The sequence below is a fragment of the Mycteria americana genome, chromosome 12, assembly GCF_035582795.1.
Source record: "Mycteria americana isolate JAX WOST 10 ecotype Jacksonville Zoo and Gardens chromosome 12, USCA_MyAme_1.0, whole genome shotgun sequence".
Taxonomy (NCBI): domain Eukaryota; kingdom Metazoa; phylum Chordata; class Aves; order Ciconiiformes; family Ciconiidae; genus Mycteria; species Mycteria americana.
Window position 1 is genome coordinate 3,289,935 of NC_134376.1, and position 14,675 is coordinate 3,304,609.

Sequence of the window (14,675 nt, forward strand, 5' to 3'; positions counted from 1 at the left end):
AAGACCCAGCAGAGATGCCTTTCAGAGCACTGACTGCAAGCCTTTCTCTCTAGGGGTGAGCAATCGTGGGCAGCACACAATGGTATTTAAATTAGCCCATCCTCTCAATGCCACAACCATCTCTGTATCCAGCAGAAACATCTGAGCTGTAACTAAAATTTTGGGCACTGCATGTCTGAGTGTTTAGTATTTCCAACTAGGGAATTATCAAACCATCTTGGTTATTTTTCCAGGCAGCTGCAGGTATAGAGCTACTCTGTGCCAAGCATGCATATAAACCCATTAGGGCTTTCTAATGTTTCATGCAGAGGAGAATAATGGAGGAGCTGTAGCTAGCAATTGTAATGCCAACCTAAATGCTTTTAAGCTAGGAGACAGCGCTTCATTAATTTTCATGTCAGCAGAATCACAAGCAAAGAAGTTTAAATACTCTTCAGAGAGGTGAGATTCAAGCATTAGCCAACATCTAGAAGTGGGGGCGAGAAAGGACTGTGGTTTTCCTTTTGCATATGTTTGATGGTTTCTCCTTTCCCTCCTGCATTTCCACCAGTTCAAACCATCAGCTGCAGGGCTACTTGTCTGTGTTTGATATCAGTCTGCTAGTTGGCTGATTGGAGTCTCATCCCAGAAACCATTTCCCTGGAGAAAGCAGGCACAGGTTGCATTTTGCCTATTGTAATTAATGAGGCATTAGCCCTTCTCCGTTTGCTGTGCCCACATCCCCATGGTCCACTGTTTTCCTCATACAGGTTCTCCTGCAGACCCCACGGCTCTGGTTGAGCAGGCTGTAGCAGTAGGTGCGTGCAGTGAACGCTTACACCCAAACTGGGGAGAATAATGTCATATATTCTCACTAAGAGCTAGAAATGTGTGTCTGAATTGAAAGGAGGCCAGAGCCACTTGCTGTGCTGTTGACTGAAGTAAAACTCCTCTTCCTAAAGGGACCAGGAATGAACAGTGACCCAGCAGAGCTGGGGGCCTTGGAGCTCTGAAACGCAGCCTCCCTCCTGCTCGGAGGGGGTCAGAGCTGCAGTGAAGCTGTGTGGCTGATCTCTCACTGCTTTCACCCTGCTGCAACCCCTCTGCCTTCATGGGATTGTCCTGACACAACACTAGCATCGCCAAGAGCAGAAGCTGGCCTGTCCTTCCTGCACACCCCTGCTCACTACCGTTAGCCTCGCATGAGCAGTATCTCCTCTAATGGACATTGCATGGGTTACTGCACTGAGCATGACAGTGTTGTTGCATGTGTTTCGAAGCGTTGTTGACTTTATCCCAGACTGTCCTTGTACGTGTCCCCCCAGGAGAAGTTTCTTTTTCATCTGTTAACCTGGCTTCAGGGATGTAGTGCATCCTAAATGAGTAAGGCGTTTCCTAGAGCTCCCTCACCTCAGGTCAAGTTAAACCTATCCCAAGTTCTCAACTAGTTGTCCAGGCATAGCCGGCGCTGAGCACCAGCGGAGTGTACAGACACAGACCTCTGAGACACTTCCACGCAAGAAAACAGACCCACCTTTAATGGCTGGGTGGCTCCTCCTTACTATTTATATATCCAGCCCATGTCAAGAAAGAGCTGCGTTGCTGACAGGCAGCCTAGAAGGTTTTCTGTTCAGCGGCTTTACAGTGGAAGATGTCTTCTTGGGATTATGCTTTAGAATTATATAAATAGTTTATCAAATGTAATAAACAGCTGGTCTTTTACTGAATAGTTAATCAATGGCTGCATTTGGGCAGGTTAGAGAGTAGTTGCAGTCACCTGCAGCCTGTTTTCTGTATGTGCTGGTAGCCAGTGTGTTCGCACGCTGCCCATCACTGCTAACATTCTTCTGAGATCCATTAATCAACCATTAGTCATTAAGAAATAGTCCCTTAATATAACATTTGACTGTTTGGGATATTCTCAGACCTCCCACCAAGCTGATTTCTTGCATTCCCAAGAAGACACTTCAAAAAAAAAAAAAAAGTATGTCATAATCCTGAAAACACATTGTACAGTCTTAAATAAATATTATACTGCAATGTTTTTATTATTATTTTTTAGACACAGCGGAAGATTAGCTGAGCTCAGTAGCAAAGACAGCCATACCAGTCCAAGATGACTTGTAGGACTAAGGCACATGAAAGCAACAGAAAAATGTATTCAAAAACAAATGTCTTTGCTTTCACCTTTTTTTTCCACACCCGTTAGCAGAAAAAAATAAGTCTAGGTGACCCCAGTCAGAAGGAAATGTTTTTCAAATGCCTCCATTCCGCTTCTAACTACCAGAAAAAATAGTAGTTGAAAGAGAGCAGCAGATTTTGTTTCCCTTTATCCAGTTTATTTTAGGGGGTTGGACTCTAATCTGGCATCAGTTGCACTACCAAAAAAAACCCCACATTTCAAGAGTCACTCTATCTGAAAGATATTAGCAAGATGAGAGGAGTGGAAAATGTATTTCAGGGGGTCACTGAGTACTTTTGAACCTATTTCCCTCCTTATTTTTAAGGTGAAGCTACTCCTTTTTCCCAGCTCCTCATGCATTTAAAGCTGAACTTGCTGAAATATTTGCAAAAAAAAAATCCCACTCTATTAAGAACAATCCTGCTCTGACTTGGTATGACCTAACGTGTCTCTTCCACTTGCAAAATCTACAGTGATGCTGACTTTGGCCTTAAGTATACTCTTTGAATATTTACATTTCTTAAGTTTGACAAGAATTCGACTCCATCGAGCGCCCACAGCCATCTTGTGGTCACGGTCTAATTTAAGAGAGACACACGTGGTAAATACAACTCGGTCACAGGGCAGTGTCCAAACGCTCTCCTTGGAACAGCCCTGGGAACTTGGTCATATGCAGAAATTTCCCCATTTCAAAGAGAAGAAAGGAGGAGTCATGACCAGAGGCAGAGATATAAAATTTATGTGATCATAGCCTGAAAGGTTTTTTAGATGCAACCATGTCCTTGCTCTTATATTTCCAGAGGAGCTTGTGCTGACAGTCTTTGTCGAGACAAATGCTGAGCACCCCACGCCATTGCTGTTGATGCTCTCCTGTGTGCTACTAACCCTCACGCATGTGTCCTCCTTTGCCACAGGCATTGCTATGTTTTCTTTAGACCTTTAAAATACACCAAAAGCCTTCTGTCACAGAACCTGAGCTCAGGTTATGTTCTTGTCTTACGTGGAACATGGCTGACATCAGCAGGATTAGGAGAGATGCATAGCAGAGTCCAGACCGATGAGACCTGCCCTTGGCCCTTCCTCTAAACTGGAGTTGAAGCTTTGCTGGGTTTGAAGCTTTTCTCTTGGCTTGGGGTCTCATTTCCATCCTGCTTCTCACCCTTCCTGGTTTGTGACAAGAGTCCCATTAAGCGAAGAGGTTGTCCTCTAGCCTGAGACAGAGCAGTAAGAACAGAGCGCACTTGGGAGAAAAACAGACCTGGTTGTCAAAGCTGTGGAGGTCCCTTCTGCAGGCACAAGAGGTTTGGCTCAGCCTGGTAACCCCACTACGTTCTTGAAGGTCTCGCTGCTAGGAAGAAGCACTTGGCCGTTTCACGTGGCTTGCTTGAATCGGTTCTCCCAAGGGCTTTTCCCTGCACCCAGGGGTATGTAAGACATGACCCGCAGGCCACGTTGTGATGACTGGCAACCATGCAGCAGGGCCTGCATTCATTGCGTTGCCTTTCTTTGTCTTCTTCTGCAGAAGCCCAACGCAGGCCTTACTACGCTGACTATTCCCCAGCACGGAAGTACATTCACACCCTCTGCACCAGCCACTATCTCGACCTCTTCATCACATTCATCATTGGGGTCAATGTCATCACTATGTCAATGGAGCACTACAACCAGCCAAAGGTAAGAGCCACCCATCATGTCAGCCATGGAACACAGCAGCATGGGGTAGCAGAGGACCCGAGGTTCCTTGCGATACCATTGACCAGTGAGATCTGCAGCCAGCCCTGCTTCCCTGGGATCATTCCCTGTTGTTTGAAAGCCTCGGCAGGCTCTAGGCTCAGCATTGCAATCTAACTCTAAGCCAGCTCTACCATTTGGGAGTCACTTGCCTCAGCCAAAAGCTTGATTTCCCTGCTTTTGCTTAAAAAAAAAAAACAAAGAATAAGGCTAATAGAGAGTGAACTAAACTTTTACTGGGAAAAGACCAGTCCAAATATTTCCTCTCCAGATCCCAGACGTGACCGACCCTCAGTCTGTAAAACAATCCAGTGTTTTAGAATATTCCATTAACAGATATAAACATGAAGTTAATGCATGCAGAGCAACGTTTCTTTTCCTCAATGAATTTAGAATAAACCAACTCTTAAGTAGAACCCTTCTTTATGTATCATAAAATCCTTCTTTCCCGAGAAAACCTTTGGCATAAATCATATAGCCTGTCCATTTGCCGCATATATTAATCTTCCATCGCTTGATCATTCACAGAGCTCTAGGCTCAGTGTTTACTCTTCTGGTATTGCATGGTCTGCTAGGTAACCTGCAAATGCCTCCTGGACGCTAAGCCAGAGGGGCACCAAGCCGCAGGGTAACGCGTGTGTGTTTTATGCCAGCCATGTGCTGTTCTGCCCCTATAATTCCTTTGCACAACAGCCTTTGTTTCGCCTGTAAATGTTATTTATCCAGATTAGGTGTTATTTATACTTGTTTTATATTCATGTAAAACACAGTGGTGTAAATCTGAATGCAAACCATCACAAGTGATACGAGAATTCGGGCTCAGGCAGTGTGCTTCAGATGAAATAGTAAATTGTCCCACATTCTTTTAAGTTGCCATTTTATTTTATGTACTGGAACAAAAATAGGGATAGTAGCGCACTGAGGAGTGCCAACATCTGAAAAACTTTCAGCTCTTGTTCCCAAAAAATCAGTGCATGGTCATCCCACGTATCGGGAGTCAGCAAAGCATAGCCATCTCACAAATGTGATGATGGCAGCTTTCCTGTGGCCTGAGGCTTCCTCTGTCAACAAAGCAGATATTGCTTTGCAGATTCTTCTATTGCATTTTATTTCAAATTGTGTCTATTTTGATGTTCACTGTTACCATTTTTTTATTGTAAGAGACCTATACTGCATTTAACTAAATTCCCCTTCCCTCCCTCCTCTCCCCAAATCCCTACCCAACCAAAGAGCTGGTTCACTCTGCAGCTATCTATTTTAAGGTCCCAGCAAGATTCTTTTGCTATTGTTGGTCCACAGTTCCAATGAAATCCATTATAAACACTCATCAAAGTATAAACACTGCGGATTCCTGACTTCCGAGAGCAGCTCTATAGAGAGCGTGAACATTGCACCAAATATGGACATAGTTTGCCCAGCTCTAGAGATGTAGCATTTTTCAAGAAGGCAAGATTTAATCCATCTCCAACATTATTTATTTTTCCAGTGTTTTAAGCAAAGCCATTGTCCTAAGGATTGCCATGCTGGAATAAAGAAATGATCCCTCAGGTCTTTTATTCTACCCAAGGCTAGGCAGATCTGAAAAAGTAAACTTTATTAGATGGAGAAGGGGTAAAATTTTCTTTCTGACCCAGACCAAACAACTTGTGCACTGAAGCTGGAGGATTGATAGCTCTTGACATTTTTAGCACAACTAGTATTAGTGCTTATGAGGTTTTTGTTTGCATCAGTGTCTAATCCTTTATTTGAATTTTGCTGTGCGATTTAGTGGAGTTTTGTAGCTGAGCTCTGCAAGCTGTTATGAGTTCTTACATCTCTGTGCCTACGCCACCCTTGTGCCTGCCAGTGCCTCTGCAGGGGCTCTAGGAAAGGATAGCTTGGGCTGGTCTAACTGGTGTCTCTCTTTTCAGTCCCTGGATGAAGCCCTGAAATACTGCAACTATGTGTTCACCATAGTTTTTGTGTTCGAGGCAGTTCTGAAGTTGGTGGCATTTGGTTTTCGAAGGTTCTTTAAGGACAGGTGAGAGTATTTTAAACTCCTGTGCATTTGGGAGAGAGCTGTATTGACCCAGTTTCAAAGCCAGATGCTGGGTAAATGTAGCGTCACTATGATAGTACTACATGCTGTGTGCAAGGAAGAGCAAAGGGCTGTCTCTCCATGGGTGCAAACTTTATAGTGTAGGATTCTAAGTAAAAATTCTAAGAACCGCTGGTGCTGCTTTGCAGAAGGAATTCAGGAAATCTTACAAAATTCTCGATACATTCTTTCCCCCAGTATCTGCCTCTCCCCCAGATCTGACCGGCTCAGCTTAGAGGTCAGAAACAACCTGTTGGCATCCATCTAGTCCTCAGAAGAGTAGTTTTGGCAACCTAAGGTCACAGAGTCCCTCAGAACAAGTCTCCTTTGCAGTCCAAACCAGTCCTTTGGTAGACTGCTGGCTTTGTAAAGCCTTTGGCAAAGACAGAGGTAGTTGTGTTCAGCCCTGCTGCCTGCAGATCTTATTCTGCCTCACGTTTAGCCAGAAGCAAATGTGTGTGAGAGCACGTTGTGGTCTGGCAACTTGCTGGGGAGTAGGGTAAGACTGAACACTTTTCCACAAAATTAGCTTGTTTTCCTCATTTATCCTGACTGAGTGGTTGGAAGCTGCTATGAGCAATATTACTCATGAGGGAAATTGCGTAGGAAAGTCACTCAGTTTCTTCACTTCTTACTGCCTTTCTAGTGCTGGTGTGGAAGGCCCTCTACAAGTGTTAGGCTATAAATCAATGAAGTCACTCAAGAGACAGGTCACATAACATGGGAGCAGCTGTATTGCATCACATCAAAGGTCCCTCTAGCCTAGTATCTTGTCCCTGAGAATGGCTCCAAGTGGATAGCAGGGGGATGATAGGGACCGGGAAGTAGGCAGGGACATGTCCCAGTCACAGCCTACAGCAGCTTGCGGCTCAGAGGCTGTCTGTGCCAGCTGCAGTGAGTTGGTTTTGTACCACATAGAAGATCATGGGCCCAGATATGAGAGAGGAGAGGCATTTGGGATTTGCTTGTGATTGTTAGTAACAGATAATTCTCCACTCTTGGGTGTCTGTCCATGTATGATTTTTTTTTTTTTGGTCCTTCCTCTCTTTGTCTGTTAGGTGGAATCAGCTGGATTTGGCCATAGTTCTCTTATCAATTGTGGGAATCACGCTGGAGGAAATTGAGATGAATGCTGCACTGCCCATCAATCCCACAATAATACGCATCATGCGGGTGCTGAGAATAGCAAGAGGTACGACCTGCTCCATAAGTCTCCAGCCATTCCTCCAGACACGTCAAGAAATGGTTTGGCCATTTGTTCTTCTGGTCCTCCTGTTTCAGTTCAACTTGAGAACAGTTAGGCGATGAGGCTGCAAAATGTCAATTCAGAGACAAGCTAAGTGGGGTTTCATGGGTGTTTGCAGTGGCATATTAGATTGGTCTCTAATTCAAACCTGGGATCATAGATCTTCTATACTGATACCAGACAAGAGCAGGAAGTGGTGGAGAAGGGAGGATCAGAGTTTGAGATGATGCTCTTCACTGATGAAGTGTCTCCCCATCACTCTCCCATTTTCCTGCTAGGGCATGCTGGAGTTCTTCTGGCTTTTGGTCTGTTTTACTGATGTCCTTAACATTAATTGGTGTGGGAAGTAGTCACAGTGTTCAGATGTTCTGTGGGCCCTGCCAGGATGCAGTGAGCTTGCCATCCGTATGAATAGATGCAAGAGAGATGTAAACCCTCCCTACAAGATCTGAAGCTAGTTTTCCTTCATGGGTTTTGCTTGAAATATTTCCCAGCCCTGCTGACCAGGATTTGATTTTCATTATAGTGCTGAAACTGCTTAAAATGGCCACCGGGATGCGAGCTCTCCTGGACACAGTGGTACAAGCACTTCCCCAGGTAAGCCCCCAGACTTCATCCATGCCCAATTTGTTCCTCTTGGTGGACTATGCCTTTCGGGCCTGAGGACGGGTCTGTGCCACCGTGTTTGGTGGGCACTAGAAGCCACCTGGGGAGGATATCAGCTTTCTCTGCTGCCACCAGTGCCTTGGTAGCAGAGTTTTGCATGGCTCATCCTGCTCATGTAGTGTGTGTTAGATGGGTGAACCAGAATGATGGAAAAAGAGTTAACAGAGAGCTGACTGCTGTAGGCAGAGCTCTTATAAAACACAGATTTCACTGGCAAGTTCAGGAAACACAAGGATAGACAGAGAAAGCTGTTGGTGAAAGCATTGGAAGTAGACAGCTTCCAGCTCAGCAGTTTTCTTTGTGAGACAGGAGCAACCACGTTTATTGACACCTATTGACAGAGGAGTTGCAGACTTTAAAAGGCAAACAGGGGAGATGTTTCTGAGTGTTAAAAGCTTGAAGTGGGGTCTCAAATCACCATATTCTCACGAGCTGCAAGAGGAACAATGATGCTGCCGGTCTTGATATTTCATAGGATCCTTCAAGTGTTCAGTAACTGGGACCACTTTTTTATGGATCCATTTATTTGAAAAAAGAAGGAAATAAACTTTTTGCTGACGTGCACTCCTCCCTCAAAAAGATCTAAAGCACATCAGAAGAATTCCAAGAAGTTTAGTGCTCCTTTGTTTTTAAAACCTTATGCTATTTAAGCTGTGTTCTGCTAGTTTGTGGGTTTATGGTCTGAGTTCTAATCTTTCAGTCTTTAGAGTCAGCTCAGCTGCCTCCAATTTCATATATCACCAAGGTCCTGTAGCCCACCAGACAGCACTGGAAACATTTACTGCCACGCTTTACCCAGAAGTGAGTACCAATATGAGGTGCCAGGGCACCAAGAATGAGGCAGAGGAACTCTGCAGCCGCCTTCTCTGAGCTGGCAATTCAGAAGCAGCACTTTTAGGATGCACAAGCATGGTCAGACAAGTCCTTAGTTTTCAAGCCCTCCAAAACATCGCACAGCTGAGTCGCTGGAAGGAGCTTTATGAGTGGGCCCACTCCATTCTGTGTGTAGTATGCCCTGGGATGGACTGGGAGAGTCAGGCCTCCCCTCTCCCAGCCCGAGCCCCATAGGCACAGGGAGATGGCAGCGCACCGTGGTGGGCAGTCACATCTTGATCAGCTTCAGCTGTCTGCAGAGGGATCACATCTCAAAGGCAGGATGACAGCACTGTGGCTTGGCCAAAAGCAGACACCGTGTAGGCATCTCTTCCAGAATATGAGTGGCCATATGAAAAGCAGTAGAACTAGTACGTGTAATTACCCAAGTATACCCCTATGAGTTAGTTGCTAAGGACAAAGAAGCCCATGATCTATTCAAAATGAACTGGAAAACAAGGGGAATTTCTTTTTCTTGGAAAGACCCATTTACTTTTCATCACTGCCATAAAGATGTTTCTAATCTGAGACATTTGCCCTTTGGCATTCAGATTTCCTTTTCAGTGAAGGATTTTGGCTGGGACTAAAGCATGGAATTTACCAACCTGACCCTTGTTTTGGCATTTCAAGAAAGCATTTGATTTGTGTCTGTTTTTTTTCTTTCGAAAGCATTGTGATTACAGAGCATATTTTCTCTTTCTCCTTGTTTTCTCTCCCCCCCAAACAATAGGGTGGCTGCAGGCCAGGCTTTTTGTTTCCTTGGGGTGTTTTTGCAGTTCACATTCAAACCAAAGTCTCTTTAAAGGGAAATCCCCAGGGGTATTCCAAACAGATCTTGTGCAGATAAAAACGCCATTTTGTCCTCCAGTGAAATTCAGAAAATTAGAAGGGAAGTTTGGGAAGACCTCTCCGACAACAATCACTCTTCATGAAGCTACAGTTTTCATTTCAAAGGCAGGGGAAGAGTTCCTACCCCAATTAATTTAGCAGCCTAAAACCACAGCTGGAAAATCCTCCTTGAATGGGTCTGCTAAGTGACAAGAAAAATGAATTTTATGTTTATTCATTAAGGTTTTGGGGGAAATTCTTTGTCTGGTGTATGTCGAATGTCCATTTATGGGCTTACCGTGACAAGGTATTGTCATTGCAGTACACTTTTGTTCTTTCTCTTTTGGGTGCTTTACATCAGCTTCCTATTTGTTTTTATTCAGCAGCAGATATAGCTTGAGTAACACTTAGAGAACCAACTATCCCCAGACTTGGGGGCATGTTAGCATTTTGATCCAAGATTGAAGCTGTTACGGCTTAGTCTCCTCTTCTGGAACTTCAGACTGACCTTGAGCTGCTGTTTTCAATGCAGGAAGACTTCCTATCCTACTGCATCCTCCTTGTCTGGTAACCTCGTGTCTACCAGTTCAGGGATCTTCTCCTCCATCATGTCTCTGAAAAAAATGAGATGGAGTAGAGGAGAACAAATGAGGAAAGGCAAGACAGACAGAAAGAATGGTCAGGGAAAGATCTCAAAATGGCACCTTCTCTGCCCACGACCTCCTTGCCCTCTTAGTCCCAGCAAATGTTTGGGATAGTGTGAATCGATCATCACGTTCCTGCCATAGGCCATCTGTGCTTGTCCAGCGCTGGCTCTGTTACCCACTAAAGTGCAGTCTTGAGACAGTATCTCCTTTTCAAACAGGAATCCAAGTTTTCCAGTTTCACAGCTGGTTGACCAAGAGGTTGAACCTTGGGGCCATGGTCACCTAGAAAGGCACTGCCAGCCTCAGCTCTGAAGGTGTACTCTCATGGCATAGCCTTTTGGAGAACGAACAAAATCTGTCATGAACTTTAACGTATGAAGTGCTAAAATCAGCTACACTCGTGTAAACTTGAAATAGATCTACTGCTTTAAACTGAGCAGCTAAAAAGAGCTGGGCTAGCGTGACCAGCGCTGACTTCATCACTTAGACATTGCCAGTCCTAATTAAGCCAGTTCAGTGCTGCTGTTCACACACCGACAGCTCCCCTGTGATCGCGGAGGCCTGCTCCCAGCACAACACAAGCCACACAGCTCTGCACTGAACTTCAGCGTGTCTTTTAAGAGCCACCCGGTCTTGTTTTAAGGATGCAAAGTGTAAGGGATCATCCATCCCCTATTGATGAAATACGTTCTTCCAGTAGGTGTTTAGTCTTTCTGCTAAAAAAAATCTGGTGGTTTTAATCTGGCTTAGCCAAGTTTGTTTTTTCATTGGATGTAATTTTGCTTTTTTTCTTCTAGAACTTCTCCTTTTTGGAGGCAACAAGAGATAAAATAATCTTTTGCAGTCTGGCAAACAGAAGAACATTGAACTCCTTTAATCTCTCAGTATGAAGCAGGTTTTCAAGACCTGTTTCAAGTGTTTTCCTCTTCTTTATGAGCTCTGGCTCCATTAAGGCTATATAACAAATTATACCACTCTTATGCTTCAGCTGAATATTCCCTTGCTTATACATCTGGTGGCTGCATCGGTTTTGTAAGCAATGTCTGCTCCGTAGGACTCCTGTTTGATGGTAATCCTTTAGTCTTTTTCACATCCCCTGCTTTCCAAAGTACAATTCACCCTTTCTGTAGCACGGCCTGCACTTTGCTCTCAGATTTGTAACTTTGCATTCGGCTGGGTTAAAATGCTCATTGTGTAAGCGAATCCACCATACTGAGCAGCCCAGCTCAGTCTGCACAGCACTTGAGTATCGATTGCCAGTAAGAAAACCTGCAGTTAATGCTAAGCTGCCAGTGCTCTTCCTGATGGAAAGTGGAATCCAGTCCAATTGCCATCCTGGCTCTGCAAGGCCAACGATAGTAAAATGTGGAACTTTCCTATCAAAAGATCTGCGTTCTTTCTCCTTCTTCTTTCTCACTTGATCTGTGGACGGCACATTAATTAAATGCAGAACTGTACAGTATACCTCCTCTTTGTCTTCAAAGCTTGGAACTCCCCGCAGATGGACTCTGTGCCAAGAAAAAAGTGAAGAACTCCTTGTTCTATCAGTGCCCTGAAGGACAGAGTCTGTAGCTTGCTCCTGGCCAGGAGTTTAACTCTTCGCGGTGCTGTAATTCCTGTGCCTATCTCAACTTCAGCTCTTGAAGAGGTTTTCTGGCATTGTGTAACAGCCGTTATGGGACACAAACAATAGCCCACTTTTGCCAGATGCTGAAAACCCACAGTGACTGTGAAGCTCAGAGAGCAAGAGTAGAAATGTCTTACCAGCAAGCATTGCAGATGAGACAGATTCTGGAAGATAGGTATGTGTGTGCTATGCTGCACACTGGAAAGAAGTGCAGAGATGCCTGAGAGATTTGAGTAGTGAAGCAGAAATCATTAGGTAAAGAAATGACCATTCTGCTGGCTGTTAGCACCGCTCTCCGTGGGGCTGAGTGGATACACAGAAAGGGGAGCTCATTCAGTTCAGCTAGCGGCCTTGTGGTTGCACCAAAGTGATGACTTTAGCCTCCAAGGTTGTCTGTCTGGCCCTTTCCACTAGTCCTGGAATTCACACAGATGGCCTCCGTTTTCCAAGTAGACAAATGTGTGCATTTTCTCTTGGGTCTAGTGCATAAATTAGCCTGTGTTTTCCTGCTGCCAGGCTTATTGCTTTGGCTGGAGAGTGCTGGAAGGAAGATGAGGAGGACTCATGTCCTTGGAAAGGATTGGCAGGGGCTTAGTTTTATAAGAAATTGCTCTTGACAGGCATCCCAGGGAGCTGTGTGCATTGCCTGCATGGGCAACTGGAATGCCAAGGTGTGGGCCAGTGATGCAGAAATAATTGATGTCAGAGCAGGAAGAGGCACAAGAGGAACTGTAGTGTGCTTCTGGCAGCCATTGCAGGAGTGGGGCAGCAGAAGATACGTATTTCATCAATGCCTCTCCCAGAGCAGGGAGCGTAGAGGCCAGCAGGATCTAGAGGGATTTGGGTAGGATCGCACAGCTGACAGCGCAACAGAGAAGCGATAGTGCCCAGGTGGCCGGTGTCCTGTTGTACATGAGCAGTGCAACACGTTTGCATATCAAGCTAACACAACCTGGCATAGCTGCTTTGCATCCCAGTGCCTGCGGATATGGGCTTTTTACTTAGTGGCACAGGTCAGAGGTTGAACTCTGATGGGACGTGCAGTGGTGCTTAGCTACTGCAGTCTCACTTAGGGTGAGGCAAAAAACTAATAGCAGTGATGTCCCCAAGTGCTAAAGCAGAGATAGCCTCCCCAGGCCATGCAGGGGCAGTGGGAGAAGGGTTTTGCTCGGTGTGTGGAGAGGAGGGTTGCTTTCCTTGCTGCTGAGCAGGGTTATTCCAGGACTTCTGCAATGGGAGATAACAGATCCAGCTGGGATGCACCGTGGTGAAGGGTGGTAGCTCCTCACACAAGGCTTCCCTGTCCCTCTGGGTGGGATGGAGGACTCTGCCTCTCTCCGCACAGCATCCCTCTGTCCCAGGCACACAGACGCTTTTGCCAGCAGTATATGACAGCCAGGATGCCAGAAAGTGAAGGTCCAGGAGGAATCACATCACCACTGTCTCCATCTTCTCTCATGGCTTCTCTGAGGTACATCAGGGCACCAAGAACATCTCCAAGATGTTCTTCATCTCTGCTTCACTCCCTACAGGCCACAGCCTCCCCTCAACACTGGAGCCACAGCAAATGATGGATAGCCCCTAGCTGCCAGAGAGAGGGGTTATCTGTAGTTTTCTCTGCCCAGCCAAAGGCACCAGCCCAAGTCAGGGGGAGTTTGATGGATAAACAGAGCATGGGCTGACCTGTTCAGAGCTGCTAGAGCAGAACGACTTCTCAGAGCCTGCCTGGGTGACCGGCTGCCAAAGCTGAGGTTGCTGACCAGAGCTGGATCTCTGTCCCTGATGCAGAGTCCAGCACAGGCATCCCAGCCTTTGGCTGCTGGAGAAAAGTGCCTGGATGTGCTCCTGTCCACTCCCGTTCCTCCCAGCAACATGATTCATGCACGATCTTTTTCTTGTCTGGTCTCAGTAGATCTCAGAGTGCTTTAGAGACATTAATTACCTATCCACAAGGGTATTACAAATGGGTACGTTGAGTTAGAGGAGAGGAATGACTCACTCAAGGTCACAGACACACATCCAGTCTGCCTTCTCTGCTACTCAGCACCCGCTGGCTGACCTTGCTGCCTCCACCTCAGCCCATCTCTGAGAACATGGTCCTTCTCTGTGCTCAGGCCTTGGTGAAAGCCATGGGCTGAAGACCACCTTCCTTTCCTTTTCTGGGGGACATGTACCAGAGAGCCATGGGCTAGCACTGACAAAATATTAAATCTGGAACTGACTTGTACTGATTCAGTACAGCCAGAAGCTACACAAACAGACCAAGCGGTTTTGCTGAAGCATCTAAGCAAGAGGTGAGCCATTTTGCTCCGCCACATTCTCTTGAGCATCAGGTGTTTGTGGGCTGCTGAGAGACTCATGCCCTCTCCAGCCTCACGAGCCACCAACTGCCTGCACATATCCATATGCATGCTACATCTGCAGGGGGTGGTCAGGGCAGCAGGTTGTTCTTGCGCACATGGGGAGCAACCTGCTTCTTAGCTGACACTCCAGAGCGGTTCTGGATGTCTAGATACAGGTTGGGATGGAGTTTAACAGTAAAGATCGTGCCATCGCCCATCCCAGGATCCTGGACTTGCTGCTCTCTCCCACATCTCTCTTCCACGTAGCCACGTTTCCACATCAGTCAGACATGCAGTCACTTCCCAAGAGATCCTGTGCATCAGCTGAGCTTTGGAACTGCCCATGTGTCTGCTCTCAGCCAAGGGCAAATGCAACCTCAGACACCAGCAAACACCACATTAGCAAACATGCATCTGTTTGTTAGTATTTTTAGAGTATGCCTATGGCTGGGATGCCTTGAGCCTATACAACAAACC

At 45.9% G+C, this 14,675-nt stretch overlaps 1 protein-coding gene across 4 annotated transcripts in view; it reads left to right on the top strand.

Moving 5' to 3' along the window:
• Positions 1 to 14,675, top strand: part of CACNA1H (calcium voltage-gated channel subunit alpha1 H) — a 262,906-nt gene that overhangs the window by 230,304 nt on the left and 17,927 nt on the right. For all 4 annotated transcript variants that reach the window (XR_012777680.1, XM_075515653.1, XM_075515654.1 and 1 more), the window contains 4 exons: positions 3,684 to 3,835; positions 5,803 to 5,912; positions 7,028 to 7,161; positions 7,742 to 7,812. Coding sequence is in view for 3 of the 4 variants with exons in the window: in XM_075515653.1 (XP_075371768.1) it covers positions 3,684 to 3,835; positions 5,803 to 5,912; positions 7,028 to 7,161; positions 7,742 to 7,812 (467 nt within the window). In the remaining variant the exon portion in view is untranslated. The remainder of the gene's footprint in view (positions 1 to 3,683; positions 3,836 to 5,802; positions 5,913 to 7,027; positions 7,162 to 7,741; positions 7,813 to 14,675) is intronic.